Below are 25,094 nucleotides of genomic sequence, written 5' to 3'. Positions count from 1 at the left end.
CCAAGTATATTTAAAGAATCATATAGTTAAATACGCTATACTTTCACAGCAGTATTAGTTATTTTCAAGGTGAAAAATATAAACCAACGAAATAATCAATTTAATAAATTTTCTGTCTGTACCTATTTATAATTACGTCTTGTAAGATAATTTTGTATCAGTACAACATTTTCTAAAAAATTATTTCTATTATGTCTTCTTAAGTATAATAATGGCCATAACTACCGAAGTGTATAACTGAAGAAAGCTGTCAGTCATATGTGAGAAGACGCAGCATCCTCGAGGCCCGAATTATGACCGGTTTCCTAGGAGAGAATGACACGCGAACGGGAATGAGACAATTCACGCACACGCGAGAGTGTGAGATGGACAATGCTGCGCGCTGCTTTACGACGACATGCGTACCAAGTGACCGACCGTGTTCGGCGTTTCGCGAACAAATCGGAGAGCATCGCGCTGGCACCCGGCTTCTCCGACGAGGGGGGATCGAAGAGGGGACGCGAGCAGCATCAGCCGCTGTTGAAGAGAAGAAGCAGAGGAAAAAGAAAAAGCAGAAGAGGCTGAAAGCATTGTTCCGTTCCTTGCGCCTTTCTCCGCGTTCCCCCGCGTTTTTTTCTGTTCCCCCACATTTCATACTGGTGCACCATGCGGTACCTTCTACCTCCCCAAAGCCACCTCAAACGCACCGGCCCGTGCTCAGGTGTGCTCCATTGTTAGCCGCCCTACATATCGCGTACCACAGCCTCGCGTTTTGCCCTCTTTATTATGTGTTTGGCCATTATAACCAGGGGAAAAAAAAGAGAGATGAGAAAAAGGGAGAGCGGAGAAGAGCACAGAATGCGAATGTACACGCACGAATACACGAAAGCCGGTGGTCGAAGGATCAAGTGGCATTGTAACGTCTTTAGACACAACGTTATCCATGCTATGTTGACGCAATTTCGTGCAACCTCGTGATAGCCGACAGACATGCGAGTTTTTAATGCGAAAATTATCCACATTACAACTACGGCATATGCTCATAGTAATTGAATTGTCATCGAAATTTAATTACGCTACTTGAACATTGAGTGAATAATTTACATCTGTGTAATTTCTTCTTATTTTTTTTGGATTCTTAAGTATATTTCTTGAAGCTCCCCTTCTTTCTTTCTCGATCTTTCTCTCCGAGTAGCCTTACCATCATTAAATTAACATTAATGGATACGCATGGGAAAAAAAGTAAATATTGATTTGATGAAGTAGACAGCAGTCCGTACGTTTGTAAGTGGAAACTTATGTATCTCCAACTTTAGTACGAACGAACAAGATGAAATACCGTGAAACTGAAATTTCTTTGCTAAAAGAAGATCAGAAATTTTTCTCGTTGCTTTTGAGCCTCGAGCGAGGAGTAAACTAGGCAAAGGGACGGGTTTCATTTTTGCATGCTGAAACGCTTACATAATATCCGCCGCAGTACGCGTCGCGTTTTGTAGCTCGATTTGCAGAAGCGTTCCAGCGATACAGGAAGCACGACTCTTTATTACCGTGGACGCAAGCACGTGGGATACGCGCTTTTTTGAACAAACACGCGATTTCCCTCGGTTTCTAATACTCGGCGGAATACTCGGCGCGGCGCGAGAAAAGGGAGAAAGGGAGAAGAAGAGCCTTACGAGCTAAAGGGATTTACGCGATGCTCAGCATGACCCTAAGGTCGCAACGTCGAAAAATTGCTAAATTATTTAAGACTCCCATAGCCACATCGGTGCTTGTTGCCGGATGATTTATTTCGACTATCATGATGTATAGCCCCGGTATCCAATATTGTAATACCTTTTGCATACGTGCACGTATCATTGTCGACGGTCGTAGCTCGGCGATTGAAACACTACCCGGGCTATATCTCAACAAGTTGGTCGGGCGTTATGAGTACCTGCTCCGCGCGGCATTATGTTCCCGGTGGTAGAACAAGTCGGGTTCAGAGGAAAGGGTGCACGGGAAGAGGATACTTGCTCGTGATCGCTGGATCAGAATCCCGTGTTATTGCACTCGATGACGAGGCAAACAGGTGTAAGGCCCGATTCCACTCTTAGCGTACGTGTCCATCATTCGTCGTGCATGTCACCGCGACGAGAGAGAGAGAGAGAGAGAGAGAAAGAGAGAGAGAAAGAAAGAGATGATTTTTCTTATGTCGGCTATAATTTGCTCGTGACGATCCACGTGTATCTTAAGGGACGAGCAGATCGGTCGATTTATGAAGCGGCCAAACGAGCGCGTATTACCGCGACGAATCAGGTGCAAACATTTCACGTTATTAATTGCCGTTTTACGAGTGCGGCTCGATGATATCGACGGCGCGTACCAAGACTCTGCCTTGGGCACAATTAAATAGGTTCAGTTTAATTAACATTAAAATACGCTTTTATAATTAATGTTAATTACTATGATCCTAGGGCTACCATAAATGTTTTAAAGGTAAAACGAGATTCGCCTATTATCTTCCGATGTTATCCTGCGGCTTGCATATGATTAGTCATTGATTATATAAATAAACGGCTAATATCACGTTATAAATTGAATTTTATACACCTTTATAAAAATTAATTGTAACTCTTTGGTGGTATACTTTTCCTGATTTTTAATTTTTTTTAGGATGTATGGGACATTTGTCAAAGATCGTTTTAATGTATTTGAAAGTATTATAGCAGAAAAAATTTAGCGGTAATTTTCTATCTAGATAAAAAATTATTTTAATAAGAAGAGGACACGCGCAGAATAAGATGTCGATTCCGTTCTTCGCGTGACTTTGCATTAACACTCCGATCGCGCATTAACGATAACCTTCGTAAATCCGACGAGTAATAAAGCACCTGACACATATCTTCTTATCCGCCCACCTTACAATAAATAAGAATCGTTCGTCGCGATGATTTAAGCGCGTGTATTCCGCGTGGTCGGTGATTTTTCCGTTCGTCACTCGAGAAAGTTCAGAACGCGAGGATGCGTGCGTGCGAAGCCGCGGCGAGGCACCCACACGATCGTTATCGTACGATTAATATGTTAATAGCGGCAGTGATGTCACATTAGTCACGATCGCCACGCTTAACGGACGTTCGACGCTCCCGTGCGCGCGCGTGGTAAGAACGTCGAAACTGCGACGGCTTTTTTCCTTCTTTCTTTTTTTTTTCACTTAAGTAGCGTCGTCTTGATCAAGATATCGCGAGCGCGAGGAGAGCATATGACTCATTTTCCGCGCGCGCAAAACACGAGCGCTTCTCTCATAGATGATTGCCTAGCGACGTGTATATATATGTATTTACCTCGACTCCCATTAAGAGAGTCACCTGCGCTCGCTGTCGAAGTTTTACGATCGTGCGTGGCTGCGCTTTACGGAAGAAAACGAGATTTCGGAATTAAATACATTCGAGTATCAACCGATGCAACGCTTACTTTCGCTCGAGATCCATTTGCCGGGTATTAGATTCTAAGAAGTATAAATAATTACACCTATTTCGCATCGCAGATCACTAATCTTGGACCAGTAATAACTAACATCTTGGTAACACGCGACGGAATAACGAGAAAGCAAACTTCGATTCAAGTGTTTTTATCGCGAATTGTGCGAATCGACCGGTTTACAATTTTTTAAATAACTTCCCGAAGGAAAATTTTAAAATGACCTAACGCCTTTTATATTGTGTATTTCCTACGATTATCTGAAAGACGAAATTCATGTAGAAGTACATCAATATTAATCTGTCTGTCGGAGGAAGACTTTCTTATTAATCATCGATAATAATAAGTGTACGCTGTCATTGGTAACGCAAGACAGAATTGAATTATTTATTTAATTGGGTGACAAACTAGAAACAAACCGCGCGCGAATCGTGCCGTCAGCGTTGCCCCCTCCCCCCTCTCCATTCGGAATCATTGGAGCGACGTAATGTGAAAAATCGGCGATTCTCCTCCGTTATTCAGCAATTACCTCGCAACCATTTAAATCGCCTCGCTGACGCGAAGACACCTCTCACGTACGAGTATCCGTCCGCACAATTCGCCGACGAGCAATTTACGGCCGGGCCGTCCGTAAATTTACTTTCTTCTGCTATCGCGGCACGCAATTACGCGCCATCCATTTCGCCTGTCGCCCCGTCATCGAGCCTCTAATGCGTATCTCCTTAAAAGCGACTCCCGCGTGATTCGACCGTCGTCGACTCGCTCGCTCGCTCGTTCGCTCGCTCGTTCAAGGTGCAAGACGATTAGTAATTCAGATCGACACGGAGAGTAAGACGTTACGCGAGCGGAGCAATTACGGCCGCCGCTATCGTCGCGACTTCTGAGGAGCACACCGCGCGCGGAGATTTTTTTTTTTTCGCGCGCCGCGCCACGTTGGTCTAGGAAACCCGATAATTGTCGCTCGCGCGATGCGATCGCGCGGCGAGGCTAAATTCAGCCGGAGATTCACCATAACGCAAAGTTAATTAGCCGCGTGGAATCTAAGGCATCCGGCTCGAGTACACGGGACACGCTACGTGTGCGCACGTGTGTGCCCCGTCCTTGTGAGGCCAAATACGTGGTGGTGACATCCACTTGGCGCCAGTCCGCTCGTTCTGCAACCGGACCATCCCAACCGGTGACGTGTAAAGCACGTTTTCAGAGTAACTAGGTACAGGTACACGTACCTCGGCAGATAATGTGTATCTGGATAAAGGTACAGCTATGGTTCTTTTTTTTTTTAGGTGCGCAACTATAAATAGGCGCACTTGCACGCGAGTATTCAGATACGGCGCCGGAATACGATACGATTTAACCAGTGTACGTACTTTGTTGTAGCACATAAATGAGTTCGAGGATTTTAATACGACTTTAATGCAAAAACATGATGTGGATCGTCCGCTTCTTTTCCCCTTTGGCCGAGAGGAATGGCTGCCTTAAGCTACTGTATGAACATTTCTCCGTAAACACACGGTCATGAATTAAAAATGAAAAATCGCCTGGTGATGACGCATTCGCGTATATTACGTTATTCTTTTGGAAGAAAAACACATAAATAATCCTGGAAGTACCTACTTATCACATTATTCGCTTGAGAAATCGAAGCAAACGACATGACATAAATATAAAGATCAGTAATCGCGAAAACAAGATAATATTCTCATCTCCCCTTATGTTTGATGCGAAACTTTATTAATAATTTTATTTTCGAGTATTTTATATCTTATCGGAGTGAAGGGAAGTCAAGAGGGATCTGCGAGTGCGTGCTTCTTTAAAACCACAGTTCTCGCAATCGTAGCACACACGACGACGAGCAGTTGTGAAAGGATTTCGCAAAACTGCGTAGTAATATACGATCCTAAGGTCTCTCGACCGAGAGCGTCTGGCGTTTATCTCTTTCCGATACGGAAGTCTAACCGGAGGAATTAATTGCCTGCCGTGGCACCTTACCACGGGGTCCGAGCGTCTCCAGATGCAATATCTGTTCTCCGCGGAGCCATTAGCCGGGCGCATACTTTACGCGGGAAAGCACGTAAGAAGCGTGAGCAGAACGCCAGTCCGTCGACTGGCAAAACCTCATTTCACCGTTTCCACCTGGACGTTGTCGCGGAATGGGGATCGTTAACGAAACGCAGCGAGAGTTGCGTACGCGTTGAGACTGCGAGCTCGCATATAACGACCGGTATCTCGTTAGAATCTTCTTAACTACTTTCGAACTTGGTTAGCATTACTGAAAAGCAGAGCGAATACGCGTTTTGAAGAGCATTAGCCGTCCCATAATCACGATATGCCGGTGCTGAAACATTGCCGAGCGACCTTGAAGAATTGTCATGACTTTCATGTTTGATATTTCACGCTTAAAAGAACGATGTATACAAAAGCCATCCAAGTTAAAGCGTGAAATATTTCTACGTGGCATTTATGTAGTTTTTCTGATAAAATTATAATGCAGTTTCGGTTAAATTTGCATCTCGCCCAGTTCGACATTCTGAATATCTCAACGTTTCCTACCGTAAACGTTGTCGAGGCAAAGTCGCTTCTTGCGAGACGCCCACGCGGGAGAAGCGACGCATTCGGTAGCGAAGCTCGTCGCGTGAAAGTGAAGCAAGTGGGCGAACAGCGCGAAAAATTTCATGGGGAACGGGAGTAGTGCGAGCTCTGCCGTGTGTGTGTGCGTAGAGACAAGGATGCTGTACTCGTCACATCGCGAGCCGCGGGCATTAATTTACACCGAGCGAACGAAGCAGGAGCCGAGCGTTATTAAGTCGGAGAACGGAGAATCGCCCAATGTATGCATATCGAATGCGAAGCGTGAGAATTTGTCTCGCGAAGACCGGCGCGGCGCGGTGCGGAGATCTTTCAGAATAAACCGAGGCATTGCGTTTCAGCGCTCTCTCACCCAAAGAAAAGTTATGTTTAAATTGATGAAATTGTTTCTTTAATTCGGTTTTTTTTAAGTTGAAGTGAAAATACCTTTGAGGTAAATAAAAATTATTTGATTTCAAGAAATGACTTATTTAGTTTTTTTTTAACAAATAAATCATTTCTTTAATTTAAACAAATAATTTTTTAATTTAAAAAGGTACTGACAAAAATAATTTAGTTATTCTGGTTTTAAAAATATAGTTCTTTCTTTTAAAAAACATGTGCGTTGCACAATCAAACTATTTCTTCAATTTTAATAACTGAAATAATCAAAACATTTTTTTCAAAGAAATTTTTAATTCAAAGAAATTTTTCTCTAAGAATATACCGGACATATGGTCCCTACAAAGTAAATAAAATTTGTATTTAATAACATAATTTATTTACTCTATTGTTATAAATAATTATTTATAGGCATATTTTTGTTGTCGAGCACGGCATTGTCGATCACGATGTCGGGGACACATTTTCGTTGCCGATTATGCTACGTACAGCGGAGCACAGCATGATTCAAGACTGTGATTGGCTCCGCGAGATTGCATGATCGACCCTAACTTGTTATTGCCGTTGTGCCCTCACGCGCGTTTGGCAAAGCCTCGAATTTCGGTTCGGCAGTTCTGCCAGAACAGCCTGCGAGTATTGTACATTATTAAATACACAGATACTTTATACGCAACTGACGACTCGGCTCGCGTTAATTTACCGGCCGACTATCCATCCCGTGAACCATCCTTGACAAAAAAGCCCCTACATATTAAAATTCCTTTTTGTAATATTAAAAAAATCTTAATTTTTTTGCATAAGTACTTTAAGTATGCAAAATAATAATATAAAGTTTTTTGTGATTATTTGTTTAGTTATTTTGGAAATAAATAAATAAATTTCATTTATTTTACAGAACTGATCTCTGCATCGCAATAAAACCTAACGTAAATCATCTTGAATATTTTAAGTACTTACATTAAAAAATTCAAATCTTTTTATTTCATTATTAATTATATTTTCATTAGAACACATATCTGCTTTTTATTAAAATAACTTTTTATCTTCAGATATAAAATTGCCGCTAATTTCTTTTTATTATTTTCAAATGTAATATAAAACAATCTATAATTTTTTCATAATTTTCTCAGTTTTGAAAAATGTCCTATACATTCTCGTATTCTAGCGCAGAAAATTTCTTTGATTCAAACAAATATTTTACTCGAAAAATTTTTTTCTGAACGTTCTATCTATCTATTTATCTATCTCTCTCTCTGCTCCGCTTGGCGGAAACGAGACACAATCGGTAAAAGAATAGCAACGCCGCGGTACGATTGAACTTTCACTTTGACGCAGCGATTCAATTGTAAATATATACGCGGCGAGAAGAAAACCGCGAGTCGGCAAAGTGCAGACGGATAGATAACCTCGACGGCGAGGTATAACGCGCCGTTGTTTATCGGCCGTTTCGTTTCCCGTTCATTCTTCCTGCGGGGATAGGCTCGAGGACCGTGGAAACTGGGAGTGATATATGTCGGGTTGTGCACGGGAACGACGCGCTGCTTGGCGCCAACGAGGTAGATACTTCGTGACACTAGCAGCGAAATGTATGTGCCGCGCGATGATCGTGTTTGTGAAATTACATGGTATTGCATTTTGTTGAATAAAAAAATCGTAAGAGATAAGCTTAGACCAAGTGAGAGCGGCTTTGCGGCTCTCAAGATAGACAGATATTCAATGATATTGGCGTTGATTGGAGATATCGTTTCTTACGCAATAACGAGATGATTTGATCTTGTATTAAATTGTATATATATATATATATATATATATATTGTTAAGTAAAAAATGAAAGAGAGAGTATCATGTAATTAAATTGTTTGAAGTGTTTATTAAACATTGCAATAACTAAAGCTATTTCCATAGCATTATGATCAAAGATATTATCTCCTGTGCAATAATCATGTCGATGAATGTAAGTTCAGGTATTTGCACTTTGCAGCGATCAAATTTATGTATTAGTACGTTAATTAAATCATCCTTTTAAATGGGTCTATGCGATCAAATAAAATTACCGTCACCGGATCGACATTTGCTTGCTGCAGAACATATATAATTAATGATTAAAAAAGAGGAATTACCTAACCGACGGCTTATTTTTATAGCCGTCATACATTAATTGTCAGATCGACAATTAATGTCGCACAAGAGAAGAGCGAGAATAAAATAGAGGAAAAGCTTCATTGCGAGTGTAGCTTTTATGTAAATTCTGAAATTTGTAACTCATTCGACGAGACGAAAACCAATTGGACCACAAACCATTCCCATGCTGATTATATACCAATCGATTGCAATGAATTTTGACGAATTCGTTATTTATGAAAATTACATTTGTTTCACTTAATCCTACAGCACGCTAATTAAGCTGAATCGGATGCACGTGATTTATCACCCGTAGCATTGCTTTCGCAAATAGCCTCGATATAGTTTTGCAGTAAGACAAAAATTTTAATTCAATATAAAATTCCACAAAATAAACTAATGAAAACTTGTATAGTTTTTATAGTGCATACAGTATTTAGAGTATGATACATACATGATTATAATATACATATAAGCTTTTATACACATTAAACTTTAATACGATATTTATAAACTAATACATATTTCGGAGTTTTGAGAAATTTGTATTGTAAAAGAAATATTTACGAAATATTTCAAAACTGTAAGAAATTATTTAATGATAACCGATGAATGTATAATAAAATTGTTTACATATATTTGTCGCTAGATCTCAATCTAATTTATTGTAGAAATTAATTTTTAATTACGTTTGATACTTATTTTCTATTTAAAATTTTTTAAATTTAAGATGTGTATAATAATCACTCGATTGCCTAAAGTTTTGAAACAATTCTTATTATTACATATCATATTAAAATAATTTGACTTACCAACCCGTGCAATGCGTAGTAAAAGGGAGGGAGTTGCATAACATTAATCTGTAAAATAATATATCCACATTATAGATTCCAAAATAATTAATACTTCTAAAAATTATCCTTTTCATTCTGTTTCTTTCAAACAGATCGTAACATAATTATATAAATTTCCGAGAAAAGTTCTTTCATTAAGTATAACAATTTTTGCAAAATCCGATAAAAAATTTAATATGTATAATAAAATAATCCTAATGATATTATAAATCGAAAATATCTTATAAAAATAAAAATTCATTTTTATACATTCGTAAATATGTATTTATACATTTAATATCAATTTAATATTATCAATAATTTTATTAAATTGAAAATGAGAGAAAAAGAGATAGAAAGAAAAAGATAAAGTATGCCCTTTTTTTATATTTATAACGCGCACTATAAAATAGCACCCTTTCAAGCAGGATTGTGCCGTAAATTTCAAAATTACGTATACATAATTCGTCTTAACGTATTATCTAAGTTATATTTACACGAATCTTTTTCATATAGACAACACAAGTAATGTAAATTATTATAAATTGGAAAACTATAAAAAACCATACAAGAATAATTAAGTTATACGATTGGTAATATATCTGACGTTAGTGTTAATAAAATAAAAACATTAAAAATTAAAAAATAAAGTAACAAAAAATAATCTCATTATTTCTGATAAAATCTAAATTTTCTGTAATACATGGATTATATTGTTTACATTATTTACACGTAAAACAGAGTTCAGATGGTTTACATTGTACTGAAAGTTTTATCAATGAACACAATACATCTTTTTAAAACCATATATTTTGCAAGCATTTGTTATTTTGTTTAAGTAAAAAATATTTCCTTTCAAACAAGTAAATAGACGTATTACCTTAAGTATATAATTTTATATTTTTATATTTTTTACATTTAAATAATTTTTAAATAAGCTGACATTATTAAATTTAATTAAATCGTTTTCGTAGATTAAAAAATCTGATTTTCTTGAATACAAAAGTAAACTAACAGTAAATATTTTCTAGAATCGAAAGAAAAAAAAATTCGATTAAAAACTATTTTTTCATTTATTTGTATAAATATTTAAAAAATTGTTTAACTCGATTGCAATTAAATAAGCTACCAAAGACTGTTAAACTGTAACGTTCGAAAAAAATCACACTATTAGTGAACAGCAGTTTGACAGACCGCTATCATATTTCCGTGAACTTTTTTTAGATATTTTTTTCTCTCAATGTATACATGTAATGTACATTATTTATATATTACCCATAAACGTTCAACCTTCATCTGAAACGCTAAAAAGCAAGAGAGAGAAAGAGAGAGGGAGAGATGAAGGAAGAGAGGGGAAGAAGGAAAATGAGAATTTACTTGAGTTATATACATTCCGTACATTTCCTCTTCGAGAAAAATTTTACTCGATATAATATAATGTGTTACGTGTACTATATAAATATTTCGAGTAAATTTTTCCCTGAATAACACATTTTGGAACCTAATCCCAAATTGAAAATCCTTCACGTACATAAAATAAAGCAAGACAATGACGAGTGGAACACGCCGATTTTGGCGAATACAAAAGTTCAATATCGCAAGTAACAAAAAATGTAATAATTAATTAATTAATTAATTAATTAATTAATTACTCACCCAAGCATTGCTCCGCAAACACATGATGCCTTCGCAGGCCCCCTCTCGCTCTCCTATCATCGGCTTTTTCATGGCACTCACACTACTCGCGAAAAACATTTAGGTTAAGTACGATCGCGATCACCAAAATACGTAAACACTTGAAACGACAACTCTCGGCACACAACGATGTTAATCACACGCGACGTGCACTTTGATATACTGCGAAAAGAAAAAATAAAATGCGAAACAAGCTCGATTATACCGAGGTGCGATGCACACGATACACAACGTCGCGTGGTCTCGCTATTTAACACGGCAAACATATCCAACATGGCGGTGGAAATTCGTAAATCCGCGAGCAACTTCGCGCGTTATCGCCACGGCGGCGGTACTATACCTGTTGCTCCTATCTGCACCTTCGTACACTCTCGCACTATCAATAATAAGCTGCACGATCGTGTTTTATGCTGTTATCTGGTGTTACGACGAGTAAACGTCCGAGCTAAAGTCAAAGGTAAATGCGCACGGGTTTATCACGATTCTAATTGAACGCGTCGCGACGCCACTCGACGACTGTGAGTCCGGCGAGTTCGGGTCCGTTCGCGCAACGTTTCATCAACGATCGAAAAAAAAATAGCGTGGAAAACTTCAGTGTGATAGCCGCGAGCGAAGCCGGCGGCTAATTATAGGGCGAAACTCCCTTCGAAAATATGTAATTCAGTGAAATTCAGTGTTGTACGCGCATGCAATGCATTTCGCGAGCGCGTAAATTTCGCGAAATACACATGCCGTTAATGAATGATCGATGTATCACGGTTTTCCATTTACTTGAATTACGATGTCTACTTCAAATTAATAAATCACGCGAAATATATGTCCCGATAAACAGCCGCCGCGCCGCCGAGTTGGACACGCTTGTGAATCGTTAATCGCACGAGTTAAGTAATCGCGCGGAATCGCTAATCGTATACGTACACGGAATGATCGCGCTTTCTCCTGGCACTCTCGTCGCTATCGCGTCCCGATGGATAATAACGATGTAGTGATGTACCCGAGGCGCCCTGTGCCGTGCCCGCTCGAGCGTCGCCCGAGACAATAACAACACGGCACGCCGCGCGCCACGGCGACACAATAGAGCGCGCGGCGGCGACAAAAAACAAACCGCGCACCGAGGATCGTTTTTGTTGATATCTCGTAACCGCTACGAAATAATCAACGCGCTGAAGAAAAGTAAACGTATATGAAATACTTAACATTTCTTACGTATCGAATCGACTTCTCTGTGGGTGAATCATTCACTTGGCGCATTTTACTGTTCATTTTCTTCTTAGTCTTATAACAATTATCTCTCGCTTTAACTCGAGAATAATCACCTGCAGCGAGATTCTGTAACTCTTCAGCGACAATTTGGTTTCGTTACAATGTCGTTGCGCAAATATTATACATGGTAGAAAAGCTGCGCAACGACACGTAACGATATTCCTAGATGTCGTTAAGAGTTACAGAATACGCCTATTGGGGTTTTTCTACACTCAGCGTCGAACAAACGAAACTTATGTCATAGCAAATTTTTAGTTTAGAACTATTGATCCAAAATTTTATCTTGCGAAAATTCAGAGATCCAATTGGTATAAATATTTTAATGATTTTTATATTTCTGTAGTATAATAAACTAATATTACACACATTACATGTAAATTTAGTTTTATTTTAAAACGGATGCTTTAAAATAAATATTATATATATTTCATTTTCTCTAATAACTATTCTGTTCGAATTTTTATCTATACAATCCAAACGAAAATTTGCAATATATAAAATGTATAATATATAAATATTTTATTAACTCATTTATTAAAAAAAAAATTTTATAATAAACTGCTTCATGTACTTCTTCCGCTTGTTTAATATTTTCTTGGTTTTTCTTTACTTTTTTCGAAAAATATTGATTAAATCTATATACGGTAATGTTCTTAGATATTAATAAATTATGGAACAATCAGTAATATGCAATATGTAATTAATATAAAGGTTTTTTTTTTAGAATGTAAAATCCCAGATACTCGTATGAAAAGAAAAAGTGAAAACTATTTTCGAATTAAAACATTTCAGAGAATTTACACCCAGAGAAAAGTTTCTTCGAGTCAAAAAATATTTGTTTGAATCAAAGAAATTTGTGTATTGTTATACGGTTAAAAGTTTTTTTTTATTTGAAGATATTTTTTAATAATTTCCTTTATTAGAATTAATGAAATAGTTTTTGAAAACGAAAGCAATGTAAAATTTCAAACCAAAGTAGCTAAATTATTTCTTACATCTCTGTCAGTACTTTCTTTGAATTAAAAAATTATTTGCTCAAATTAAACAAATACAATAATTTGAACAAATCTACTTTAAAAAAGGCTAATAACGTTTCTTGAAATAAATTTTTATTTTCCTGAAAGGTATTTTCATGTTAACTTACAAAAAAAGTTAAAGAAATGATTACATCAAATATAATTTTTCTCTGGATGTAGTAATAGTATCATTGAATTTAATAAACTGAATTCGACAAATATTTACAAATGCTAATCTTCCAACCAACTTCAATAAATTCTCTTTCTCTTTCTCTCTCTTTCTATCTCTTTCTCTCTTATCACTCTTCTACTGATTTAGCTTAGATAATTTTTCCATCAGAATGATTAATTAATTAACCCGGGAATAGTTACCTAGGGTGCGTTCTTCTTGGCGCTCGCAACGCTTACGAACATCATTTGTTCTTATTTAATATTTCATAAACAACAAGTCTATATAACACGGTTTCAAGAGCGTTGCGAAAATCAAGTAAAACGCACTCCTAATTTTTTATTACGTAAAGAGATAATTTTTACACTGAAATTAAAAATCACTATTGTTAATTACTTATTGTTTTACAATTTAGTAGTAGTATTTGAAATCATTATGTATTTGAAATCATTATATATTCAATTTTTTTGTAAAAAAAACAAAGAAATTTAAAAAAATAAGTATAGATTCTCGATTTAAATAAAGAAAACTGTAACTGGCAAAAGCAAGTTCAGAAATGTATTTTACGAATTTTAAACAATTTTTGCAAGATTATTCTGGAAGACAAGAAAATAATCCGTGTAAGGCTGTAGATTACACCTTTGCAACACATAACTATATGTAAAAATTAATTCAAAATCCACGAAATTCTGAGCTTTCTATTGTGAACTTTGCTTTATTGCTAATGGAGTGTAAAAATCACTCAGGTGACTATTTCTGATAATTAGACATACATGATTCAGAACATAAAATTAATACTTTCTATACATATTCGACAATTTTGTTCTGTGAATTGCTTCCCTTTAAAAAGCTGAGAGCATTGTAACATAATTATAACATTTATGTTAAATTCTTTAAAAATAAATGGTTATACAAATACGTTCTAGAGAAGTTGTTGAAATTATATATGTAAGAGTATTTGAAAAGATTTTTTTATATTTGTAAAAGTAATGAAAATTAATTCAGAAGTGTCGTGTTCCAAACGCGAGTAGAGAAAGTGCCGAAAAACATCATGTGTATACAGAGTTAAATATCTTTACGTAGCATTATCCGCTTTGCAAATATATGAATTAAATATTTTAATGTGCAGCACATTTATAAATATCTCGACGTCTGAAAGCGTTACGTCTGAACGCGCAGTCGGGGGAAGGAAACTTGTGTGCCACACGTTTAAATAACATTTGAGCAGTACAAACATCACGGATGCCGTCCCGCGAAGTCGCATTGATTTTTCCTCTTTCCGCTTCTTGGTGGGCAGAAAAATGGGGCGCTGCTCGGAAACAGGAGATGGATGGCTCGCGATATATCAATGAATACGAAGGCGCGAAACGTTTCGGATGCGGGCAGGGTATAGCATGAAGAAAGGAAGTAAAAATCCAACGCGGGCGCACGATCGTGTGAACGAGTGGCGGCAAGGGCGACCGTTCTTCACCGTTCGAGGAATGTCGAAGCGTCTCGGATCGGAAGTCGAGTGCGTTCAATCGTTAATCATGGCGGTCGCGCGAAAAGAAACTCCCGTTCGCAATCGCGCCAGTCCGATTGTACGCGTTTTTGTCGGAGGTCATGTATACTGGCAGCCACCGTCGCCGCCATGCCGCGCCGCCGCCCCCTCGTTATATATTGTATCAGCGCATTGTTGGCTCGCACACATTTTCGTTGTGGCAACCTATAAATCTTCGGCGTTTCCTCTTACAAGCCATTACCGAACGTGAACTTCGCGATACTTGTGCGCGCGCGACCGTAAGACGACGGAAAGTAAGAAGCCATTGCCATTGAGTGGCTCGAACGTGGCTGGAATTAATTTCATCTCTCGCCATGCTGTTAGCACTCACGCAACGACGACGGGGAATGAATCGCTCTGCACCTGTCTAGGAAGAAGAGAGATAGATAGATAAATAGAGAGAGAGAGAGCTGTCCCGGACTATATAAGAACGGGTATGCTGCGACGCTTCAATGCTTCTCTCATTAGTTTACGCTTTGTCCGATTGTCGGAATTCTAAAAAGCATCTTACGCATCGGGCATTAGCCTTAAAATGTCGCGCCTTAAAATGTTTTAGAAAGTTTTGAGGGAATCGAGAGAACCTTTTTTACTACTTTTATCCAAATAGAAATAATAGTAATCCGTGCATGTGGGAAACATTTTAGTGTTCAACTTCAAATGATACTTCTGACGACATCGAATTTGACGTTGATATCGAATATTCAATATCGAATATTAAATGGTCAGAATATCAAGATTTAAAGATGAAACAAAATTTCGTCATTAGTTAATTTTGAATAAACTTTGCTTTAAGAGAGTTCTGGTTTAAAGCTCAACTGCTAAAATTACTTAAAAATTGTGAACGTTGCAATAGAATATGATGTACTATTCATCGCTTGCTGTACTATTAACGTTTGCCGTTGAAACTTTAAACTAAATCCTCATTAATGAAAGAGCGACTGTAATAACATGTTATTCTGTAGAAATAGCAATTCGCAATTGTTAGAATAAGTTTGGATGTATACTGAGAGCTTTGGTAGAACCGACTAAAGAGAACGAGAGATCTCGGTTAATTACCATTGAGCGTTATGTATATTTTGTGCGACGAGAGCGTGCGGAACGGAAGCGACAGAGGTTTGTGAAGGCAATGCGAGAGGAAGAGCAATTCTAGAGAAGCATAGGGAAAGAGATCGTGAGACAGAAGGATAGAAACGAACGGGAAGGCAGAGGGGAGACAGGCAGGAGACGCTGAAGCGGAGCCAGAGAGAGGAGATGACCGAACGAGATGCTCTTTGAGACACTGAGAGCTCCAATAAAGCCGGACCAATTACTGGCTACCGTCCTTTCCCATTCCCTATTGATTTGCATTCAAATAGATGTTATACTCTAAGTAGACGGATCCTAATGGATTATCAGTTCGAGTCATCGCGAGCTTCAAAGCTTTCCCCTTTCCTGCTACGTACAGAACCGCCTCCTTTCCAATCCTCGTATATCCACTGTTTCATCCATTTCCTAATGAAACCTCGGAGTGGCCCTTTTTCTAAACTTACCTAATGATCAGCTCGAAACTTATCCCGGCCGCCATGTACAAACCGGTCAAAGTCGGAGAGGAATTACTCCTATGACCGTAGGAGAGATCGCTGCTTGCCGGAGTATCCTCTTGGAGAAGTAGTTAATGGAGTTGGGAAGAACTCGAAATTGAATGCCCGCTTTAGCTGATCGCGTAATCTTCTTGCCGAAAAAGTTTCTTCAACAACGATCATTCTATCAAGTTTTAAATTTGCACGTCTAAACGATTACGTATATTATACGAATTAACATCGCGTCACGTAGACAACTAATACTTTTACTTGTGATTTCTGTATCATCATCCTTCTCGTAGATAATATTTTTCCATTTCGAAATACGATATGTAACGCATTTGAAAGTTGTAACACGCGTCCAACAAGAATTTATCGCGACGGTAATAAATTTAAATGGAATCGTACGCATATACGAAGGCATGGACTACAAGAGCGGTCACGAACGAACGCGAGGGAGATTCGCCCGTCGCGCGAATTTTCATATTTATATTCCGGCTTTTCGAGCATCGTACCGACGACGTGCTCACGTACGGCGCACTTGTCGACGCGCCATTCTGCAGCGGCGGACCCGGGTAATGAGTTAAAATGAGTTTGGAATAATCGCGGAGTCGGGCCGGTTCCGCGACGGCTAGAACGAGGAGGACGTGTCCCTCGGGCAGAGAAGGAACCGCAGGTAACGCGAGAGAACGGGAGAAAGCGAGAGAGGAAGGAACAAGGTCCCTATGAGAGTAAGGACGAGATGAGGACGAAGGGGGGTGGCGGACGGCAGTCGTGGAAGGACTTTGTGGAGAGAGCCGTGTGTATGCCGGTGGTATGGGAGAGTGCTGGGAGCGCGTGTCCGGTATCTGGCTCGCTAATTAGCTGCAAGGTGGGATAAAGAGTGCCCGAGTCGAAAACATTAAAGCCAGCAGCGGGGTGGAAGTGTAATGGACGTTGACGTATGGCCTCTATAGCTACCGAGTAGCCGGGGGTGATGTCGACGAAGAACTCGGCAACGACCTGCTGCTATATTCTCGGAGCGCTCCAAGTCCGCGACGCGACTCGGAAAGTTTAAACCGCGCCAGCGATCGCCTGCAGTGATCTCGCGAGAAACGATAAAATGACGCGGAGCAAAATCCGGAGTAAGATAATATCTCAACCGTGCGGTGCCTCAGCACCGACGGACTTTTTACTTTGTAAATTAATTTTTGAAGGGGAGAGTATTCCAACGATCATTTAGTATGGTTGCACTATGCAAATTATTTTGCACGGTTCGACCGCGATTGCATATTTACAAAGATATCTATATTGCTACCCGAGAGAAGTCGAAGTTTAATTATGCTACTTCTCAGGAACTTCAAAGATCGATACGTACGTGTCATGTTTGCATGGAGTTGTATACTGCATTTCTGGCTATAATCATGTTTTGAAATTGTTGCAATATAACTTTGAAAAATAAATTATTAGTTGGTAATGTAGCTCGAGGTTTCAAGTCGTACAACTTTCTCGTGTAGCGACACGTAAAGTCTTTCGATTCCTTCAAAATGTCGTGGAGAAATACGTAACTCCAGACTTCGGACACGTCGCGTCTAAAGGTGCACCGGATTATTCGCACAATCTTTATTAGGCAACGCATTATCAGCAACTTCCACTACGCATGAAAAGTCGGCTACAATGTGGCGCAACGTTCTGCGCATAATTGAAAGCAAAGATGCGAGAGAGCAGGCTGCAATGGCTGCATCGCAAAGGTTACAGGACCTTGCTACATTGTTGCCGAGGTATGAATTAAACATGGGTGTAATCGTAACTTTCGACACGGGGTGTAATATTACCGGCGAAAATGTTAATGCAGCGTGGCGGGTATTCTTCTTGACGGCCAAAAAGTTGGGTCGACGAGAAATCACGGCCTCGCCAGCGTGGCCAGAGGACGATGATTCTCCTTGGCGAGCGCGAGGAAGAAATCCGATTTATTTCATAGAGCTCACGAGTTGCCATTAATTCACGCGGCACGCCGCGCCGGCTCGACGGTGTGCATAGACGATAGTTACGAGCGTTCGTACATCCTCACCCGTGCGACGCGGTGCCGCTCTCGCGTGGAAGTCTACATGCGTAGGCGTGGGGGATCGCGCCGGGGTGATTGCTTTACGACGACATTATTTGCGCTAACTCATGGCACCGTGCATAATAAAGTGCACGGGGTCAACGATAGGTAAAGCCGCTTCTCCCGGCTCCTTCGCCGTCCTCGTGGTCGTATTACATTCTGCCGACGCTCCGCGTCTGGGAGCTCGTCGTCGTCCGAGGTAGACGAGAGCGCTGCTTCGGTTGCTACTCTCGAAATCGAAATCAGTGTATTATTCACTGAAAGACAGTGAACACCCTGATTTCAGTGATGTACTTAGCAATCAGTGATATATACGTTACCTTACGGTGATAATACATTGATTCTGATCAGTGAGAGTATCTCCCTATTGGTTCTGATCAGTGAGAGTGTCCCCCTCTTAAGCGAAATCACTGAAAGACAGTGAATAACCACTGATTGATCGCAGTTATAAGTATAGCATTGTAAATTAGTAAGATTTCACTGATTGAAATTTAAAGATTTACATTAGAGGCTCCCCGGGGGGGTGAGCTCGGAGGAAAGGTGGGTTCGGTCGCACGATGTAGTTAAATCCTCAGGCCGGACACACTTTACGCACAAACTAAAGCATAAAAAGGACTCTTCCTCCCCACTTTCCTTTTCTTCCTCTCTTTCTCGTACTCCGACCTTGCCGTTCGCGTCTCCGCGCGAATACGGAGAGACAGAAAAAGCCGCGAGAGGACAGGCAGGACAGAGCTCGAAGAAGAGATGAATAACGGAGGCTAAAGGGGATTCGGCCGGCGGCTGAAAGGGGAGGACGCGCGTTGGTTGGCTGATTCGGAATGGGTAGGAAGGGGAGGTCAGGCGAGTGTAGGTTCGGTCGGTCGGTCGGTCTGTCGGTCTGTCGGTTGGCTGGGTTATACCATCTTTCATGTAATTACTGACATAAAATGCCAGAAGATTTTGCGCCCTTTCCTCGCTCGCCCGCGCGACCCCCCTTCGCCCCGCCGTTCTTTGACTCTCTCTTTCTCCCTTCGTCGTCCGCTTAATCCGCATCTTCTTTCGTTTTTTCTCTTTCTCCTCTCTTCGCACCGCCGTTTCTCACTCCTTCGCGTTTCTTTCTTTTCTCTTCCGCAGAGTAGAAAATTTTCAATTCCATTCATGTAAATTATTGTAGCGCACCGACTCTCGACATGTGCAACTTGTATTAATGACGCAGTAAAGGAGCAGACGGGCGGAGAGCTGCCCATTAGCGGATGAAAGCGGAGGGCTCTCAGCACACAGCCCGATAATAGCCCGACTTATACCCGTCGAGGTTGCGTAGTTTAGCCCGCGTTAACGTTACGGGTCCGCGCCGTACCTCTGCCCTGCCTCCGCTTGACTGCCGATCCGCCTCTGCTCTCACCGCGATATCCCTGGCCATTTTCCTATTTCACGATATATTCCTTTTAATCCCATCCATATACTGCATCACGGTTTGTGTCTCCTGTTTAAATGAATTTTCTTACATCAATACGCAAGTTCACGCCTGAGTTAATTCACACGTACCTGTTTAGTTTCAATATAAATCTCATTAAAATTAAAAAAAAAAAAAAAAAAAAACTAGCTTTACTCAAAGGATTCGCGTATACTTGAATATCTATATCAATAATAGATATATAAAGATTAGACGAGCTTTAGTTTGTGCGAGATAATACTTTAACGTTAATGAGAAATGCTCAAATTTTTTTTTTTTCGATAAAATTAGACCTTCGACGAAAAACATTTTCATTCGAATGTATCTTTTTATTTGAATTTTATGAATAATATATTTTGATAAAGATAAAAAGGGATGTTTTAAAGAACTTGTGCTGCTGCTGGTATCACCAGTCGAGCATCGTTGTAAAGCCTGAAACAGGATACGCGAGCTCGGACGTTAACGTCGAACAAAGTCTCAAGCGCGATAACAGAATGCACGATGCGGGGAAGGAAGAAAGCGCGTCTCTAGATTTCTTCGGAACACTATTACCGCGAGACTGCGGTTTCAGTAGCAACGACTGTATCACGGACACGCGGTAGTAACGGTATTCCTTATATCGGTTTGAATTTATCCAATCGACTCGAATGCGGTGTGTGCACACGTGCACATGTTCCGGTAGGTAGATACGTACGCGAGAGTCCAGCTTCGCTCTTTCGTCTCTCTCATAAAAATCAAGACGAGTGTGCTCCGTGGACACGTTAAGCCGTGCTACCGATGGCGTCAGCCATCGCAGATAAAAGGACTCGATAACTACATGTCTGATAACAGCGATATACTCGTTCTGGAACTCGACGTACTTTCTTGCGCAATTGCACAATGTCGCGAACCAGAGTAACCGTTCAATGAGCATTCCAATCATTACGAATGGTGTGTATGTCTAGGGATTTTTTTTTTTATTAAAGACTAATCAAATTTTTGAGGATGGAAAAATTTACTATCCCTAAGATATATATAAAAAAACTAAATATAAAATTATATCATAGTACTTTATATCGAGAGATATTAAAAATATCCCTTCATCTTTCAATAAAATGATTTCATGAAAAGATGGAATTAAATTTTCGATGAGAATATTTCACATTGAAAAGCAAGAGGCCTTAGGCTTACGAATCTTCAAACAGTTTCTGAGAAGTTCACTTTACATCAAGGAATACCCGGCATCCTGTTTCGTACGAGCGTGTTCTAAAAGGCAATCTAAATCGGCACAAGACCGATATCTCGAGACAGATAGCAGGACGTTCGGTATTGCCGATGTAACTACTGCGTTTGAGCAGTAGTCCAGAGCAATCTTCGCCGTTTGCACTGCTGAGAACAGGAATAGATAGTCGAGCGTGCGGCAAATGTTTAGCTGCTCGCGTAGCAGAATCCGCCAGGGGGTTGCCTCCTTACAAGGTCAGCAAGAAGATGATCCGGCCTCCGCGCCACTCTGCGTACACGGGATTGTACACAAGACGAGACTTATCATTAATTCTCGGTGCGATTCTTGTCGTGTAATTCTTGCGATCCTTACGATTACATCCTATCCGTGTGATACTAATTTGTCGAATATGAAGCATCGTTAAATATCTCACGCATTGCTATAGTCCATCGATAAATCAGAACGCTCCTCACGTCGTGCTTTTAGCTACGACAATTTAAATCACGAGTCTCGCGTCAGACACTCTATATTACGCAACTGACAGTCGTTCCTTCCGAACGGTGCTACCGATAGAATTGCAATATACTTTTATACAATTCACTTTTTTTTATATTCTGGAACCGTTGCATTTCGGTATCAAATGAATGTAAATATTCGGAATGATTTTAATAGTCGCACGATCTTTTACATCAACAACATAAAACTTGGCGAAGAGAATCTTGCGATGAAGAAGGCGAAGTAATATAACTGCAACGGGAGCGCGGAGATGAGAAGCGAGATATATTCCTGACTTTCCTTTACCGGCGCGTCAACCATCCCGCACTTTGTAGTCCCGGTGACAGTCCGTGAGTTCTTCTACTTACATCCTGTTCGATGTGCACCGCCACTTCGCGTATATCTCCTCTCTTAATCCTCCCCTCATTCCCTTGACTGCTCTCTTCTCGCGATCACCCGGAAAGATTCGAATCTTATTTCGTCAGACGCGAAACATCCACGTGGCTTGTTAAGACTCTTCCCATCACGCGTGTACACGACGATTGCGAGGATTTTATTCTACGAAGATTTGTACAGAAAGAATCAAATTCGGTGTAATCTTAGTTTAATTTTGAATACTGTATACAAAGAAGCGTATCTTGTAATTTTGTCGAGTCTATTATCACGAATTGTATTTAATACAAAAAAAGCCAGAAAGAAAAAGATTACTTTTTATATTATATTGTTTGATACTTGTACAATTGCAAATTATTAATTTTTTAAATAGAAATTATTTAATCCAACAATGAAAGAACAACGATTTTGTAAAGTTATCAAATTTGGTAATCAGAAAACAATTTGATACAGAAAAAAAAATTTGATATTTGATTATAAAATCTTTTTCTTCGATGTAACGTAATCATTTTAATAATCCATAATTATTTACATAAATATTTTCAGATCTGTATTTCAACAAAGTCGTTCTTTCCGTGAATGTTGAATTAAAATTTAAAGAAAAAAAGTAAAAAAAGTAAAAAAAAATTTTTTACTTTTATTACGAGTAAAAATTGGAAATTATAATTTAGCATTATTACTTTTTTTCAACAATTTTTTCTAAATGTTTTGTGCATTGTTATTATGACGTATTATGCAACTCAGGCGAACCGACACGAATCGCTTCGCGCGTCGTAATGTTATTATCTCTCGAGACGCGGTAGCGATAAGTACTTGGAGAAAGCACGATTATTCGGTACGAACAATTAGTCATTCGCAAAGCCGTGCGATTGCTTAACTTCCGCGATTAACGAGTCATGAGTGACGTATCAAAGCGACGGCTATTAAACATATATTTCACGTGATTTATTAACTCAACGTGGACATCAAAACGATAGTGAGTGGGAATTATAAAGTAATTTTATATTTACGGGCCATAGTTATACTCTTTAGTAATGTTATAGCTATATTCTTTAACAATGCTGAAATACTAATTTTGCAATGCGCTTTTGAACTTTTCGTCAATATAATTTAATCGAGATTTTTAAATTGAAAGAGCGGAGTAATACTCGAATCGTCATAGCGTATAATTCATGTGATGAAAAATCGTGATACATCGATCATTTATTAATAACGTGAATATTTCGCTGAATTTACGCGTTCGAAATGTATCGCGCGTATAATATTAAATTACGGTTACATATTTTCGAATGATTCTTAATTAGCTGTCGACTTGATTCGCATTGTATCAGAGGTTAAAGTTTTCGATGCTATTTGAGAATTTGTCGATTTTCAACTAAATGTCGCAGATATGGAATCGATTAATTTTAATATATCTATCATATTATTTATCAACTTAATAGACACGAGCATCTTTCGTGCGCATTTAGCTTGGTATAATCGCATTTTCTTGCATTTTGTCTTCTTTTACAGTATAGTAAAGTAAGTGGAACTAGGTTGTCATTATCAATGGCTAGCCCATACAGCACCGTCGTGACAGATAGCTAAGCTTAAACGTGTGAAGTCGATTGCACATTTTCCGAATTTCCGCCACCAGGTTGGAAATGTTTACTGCGTAAAGTAACGAGACGACACGGGTATTGTGCGCATCGCGGCTCGGTGTAATTGCACTTTTTACGTCTTCTCTCGCAACATAGTACAATGCACGTGGTGTGATTATCGTCGTCGTATCTCGGGAGTGTAAAGTGTCGCGCGATCATATTTTAATGATCGATACGCGCGATCGTACTCGTATTACGTTTTCCACGAATACAGTGTGAGTGCTATGAAGAAACCAAAATGAGAGAGGAAGAGGTCCGGAGAGGCATCATGCGTTGGCAAAACAACTCTTGAGTGAGTAATTGATTATTTAATTACTGTACTTGTTACTTGCAATACCAATCGTTGATGCCCGTCAAGATCGCATGACGCGTTTCATCGTCTTGCTTCATTTACAATATCCATTACCACCAATGTAAATTTTCTAGTTCTAATTCCCAGAAAAAAAAATAAAGAATAAATTAAATCGAGATCAAAGTTAATCGAATATTGGCTAAACGGAACAAGCACCTAATTTGACGACTTGATATCTTTAAGTGATTAGTTTATGCATACATATTCAATAAACTTTTACGAATACACTATTTTAAAATTAAAGAAATTTTATAACTCACCGGATCGATGCGCAGCAGCGGAGTTGTAACACAGCAACATTAATCTGTAAAGTGCATATAAATTCAAATTATAACAACGTCAAAAATAATTTTTTTTTAAATTTATATTAACTTAAAAAGAGTCGTAAATTTTTAAAGATAAATTATTCAAAACAATTATAATGTGAATTAACATAGATTTAATATTTTATTTGTAAGTTAAATTTATGGAATAATAAAGAGATATTTTTTATGGAAATGTATTTTTTCTTTTTTGGCATAGATGATTTTTTAACTTGGGAAAAAGTTAATAAATTAAAGCTTATGTGTTCTAAAAATAACTAATTGAAGAGAGATACAAATTAATAACTTTTTAACTTTATTGTTTAACTTTTGAACTAGTCAAAACTATTTACTCAATCCTGATTATTTGAAATACCTACGTCTATTAAATTAGCACAGGCATTTTAGCACAATCAAATGCGATTCATACAGGAAATTATTTGCTATATTTTTTCTAATTTAGAATTTTTTGCGGCAGCCATTTCGCTAAAAACAACGGCTGTGCTAATATAATTTAATATATATTTTATGTACATGCATGTATATTTTGATTTCCGAAATATTTCTTATATACGAAATTAAAAACAAGATTCTATTC

The 25,094-nt window shown here is 38.9% G+C and overlaps 1 protein-coding gene across 2 annotated transcripts in view; it reads right to left on the bottom strand.

Annotated features, from left to right (window-relative positions):
* Positions 1-24,471, bottom strand: part of LOC105196447 (transcription factor Sox-6) — a 187,512-nt gene extending 163,041 nt beyond the window's left edge. The window contains exons 1-2 of one of the 2 annotated variants that reach the window (XM_039446120.1): positions 24,455-24,471; positions 9,336-9,383 (exon numbers count right to left, since the gene is read on the bottom strand). In XM_039446120.1, the coding sequence (XP_039302054.1) occupies positions 9,336-9,374 (39 nt within the window). In that variant the 5' untranslated portion in view covers positions 9,375-9,383; positions 24,455-24,471. Of the gene's footprint in view, positions 1-9,335; positions 9,384-11,012; positions 11,317-24,454 lie in introns of those variants that run through there. The other variant, XM_039446119.1, reaches the window with a different exon arrangement.
* Positions 24,472-25,094: the final 623 nt, after the last annotated feature.

This window comes from Solenopsis invicta, chromosome 2 (genome assembly GCF_016802725.1).
Source record: "Solenopsis invicta isolate M01_SB chromosome 2, UNIL_Sinv_3.0, whole genome shotgun sequence".
Lineage (NCBI taxonomy): Eukaryota > Metazoa > Arthropoda > Insecta > Hymenoptera > Formicidae > Solenopsis > Solenopsis invicta.
This window is presented reverse-complemented; position numbering and strand designations above follow the sequence as displayed.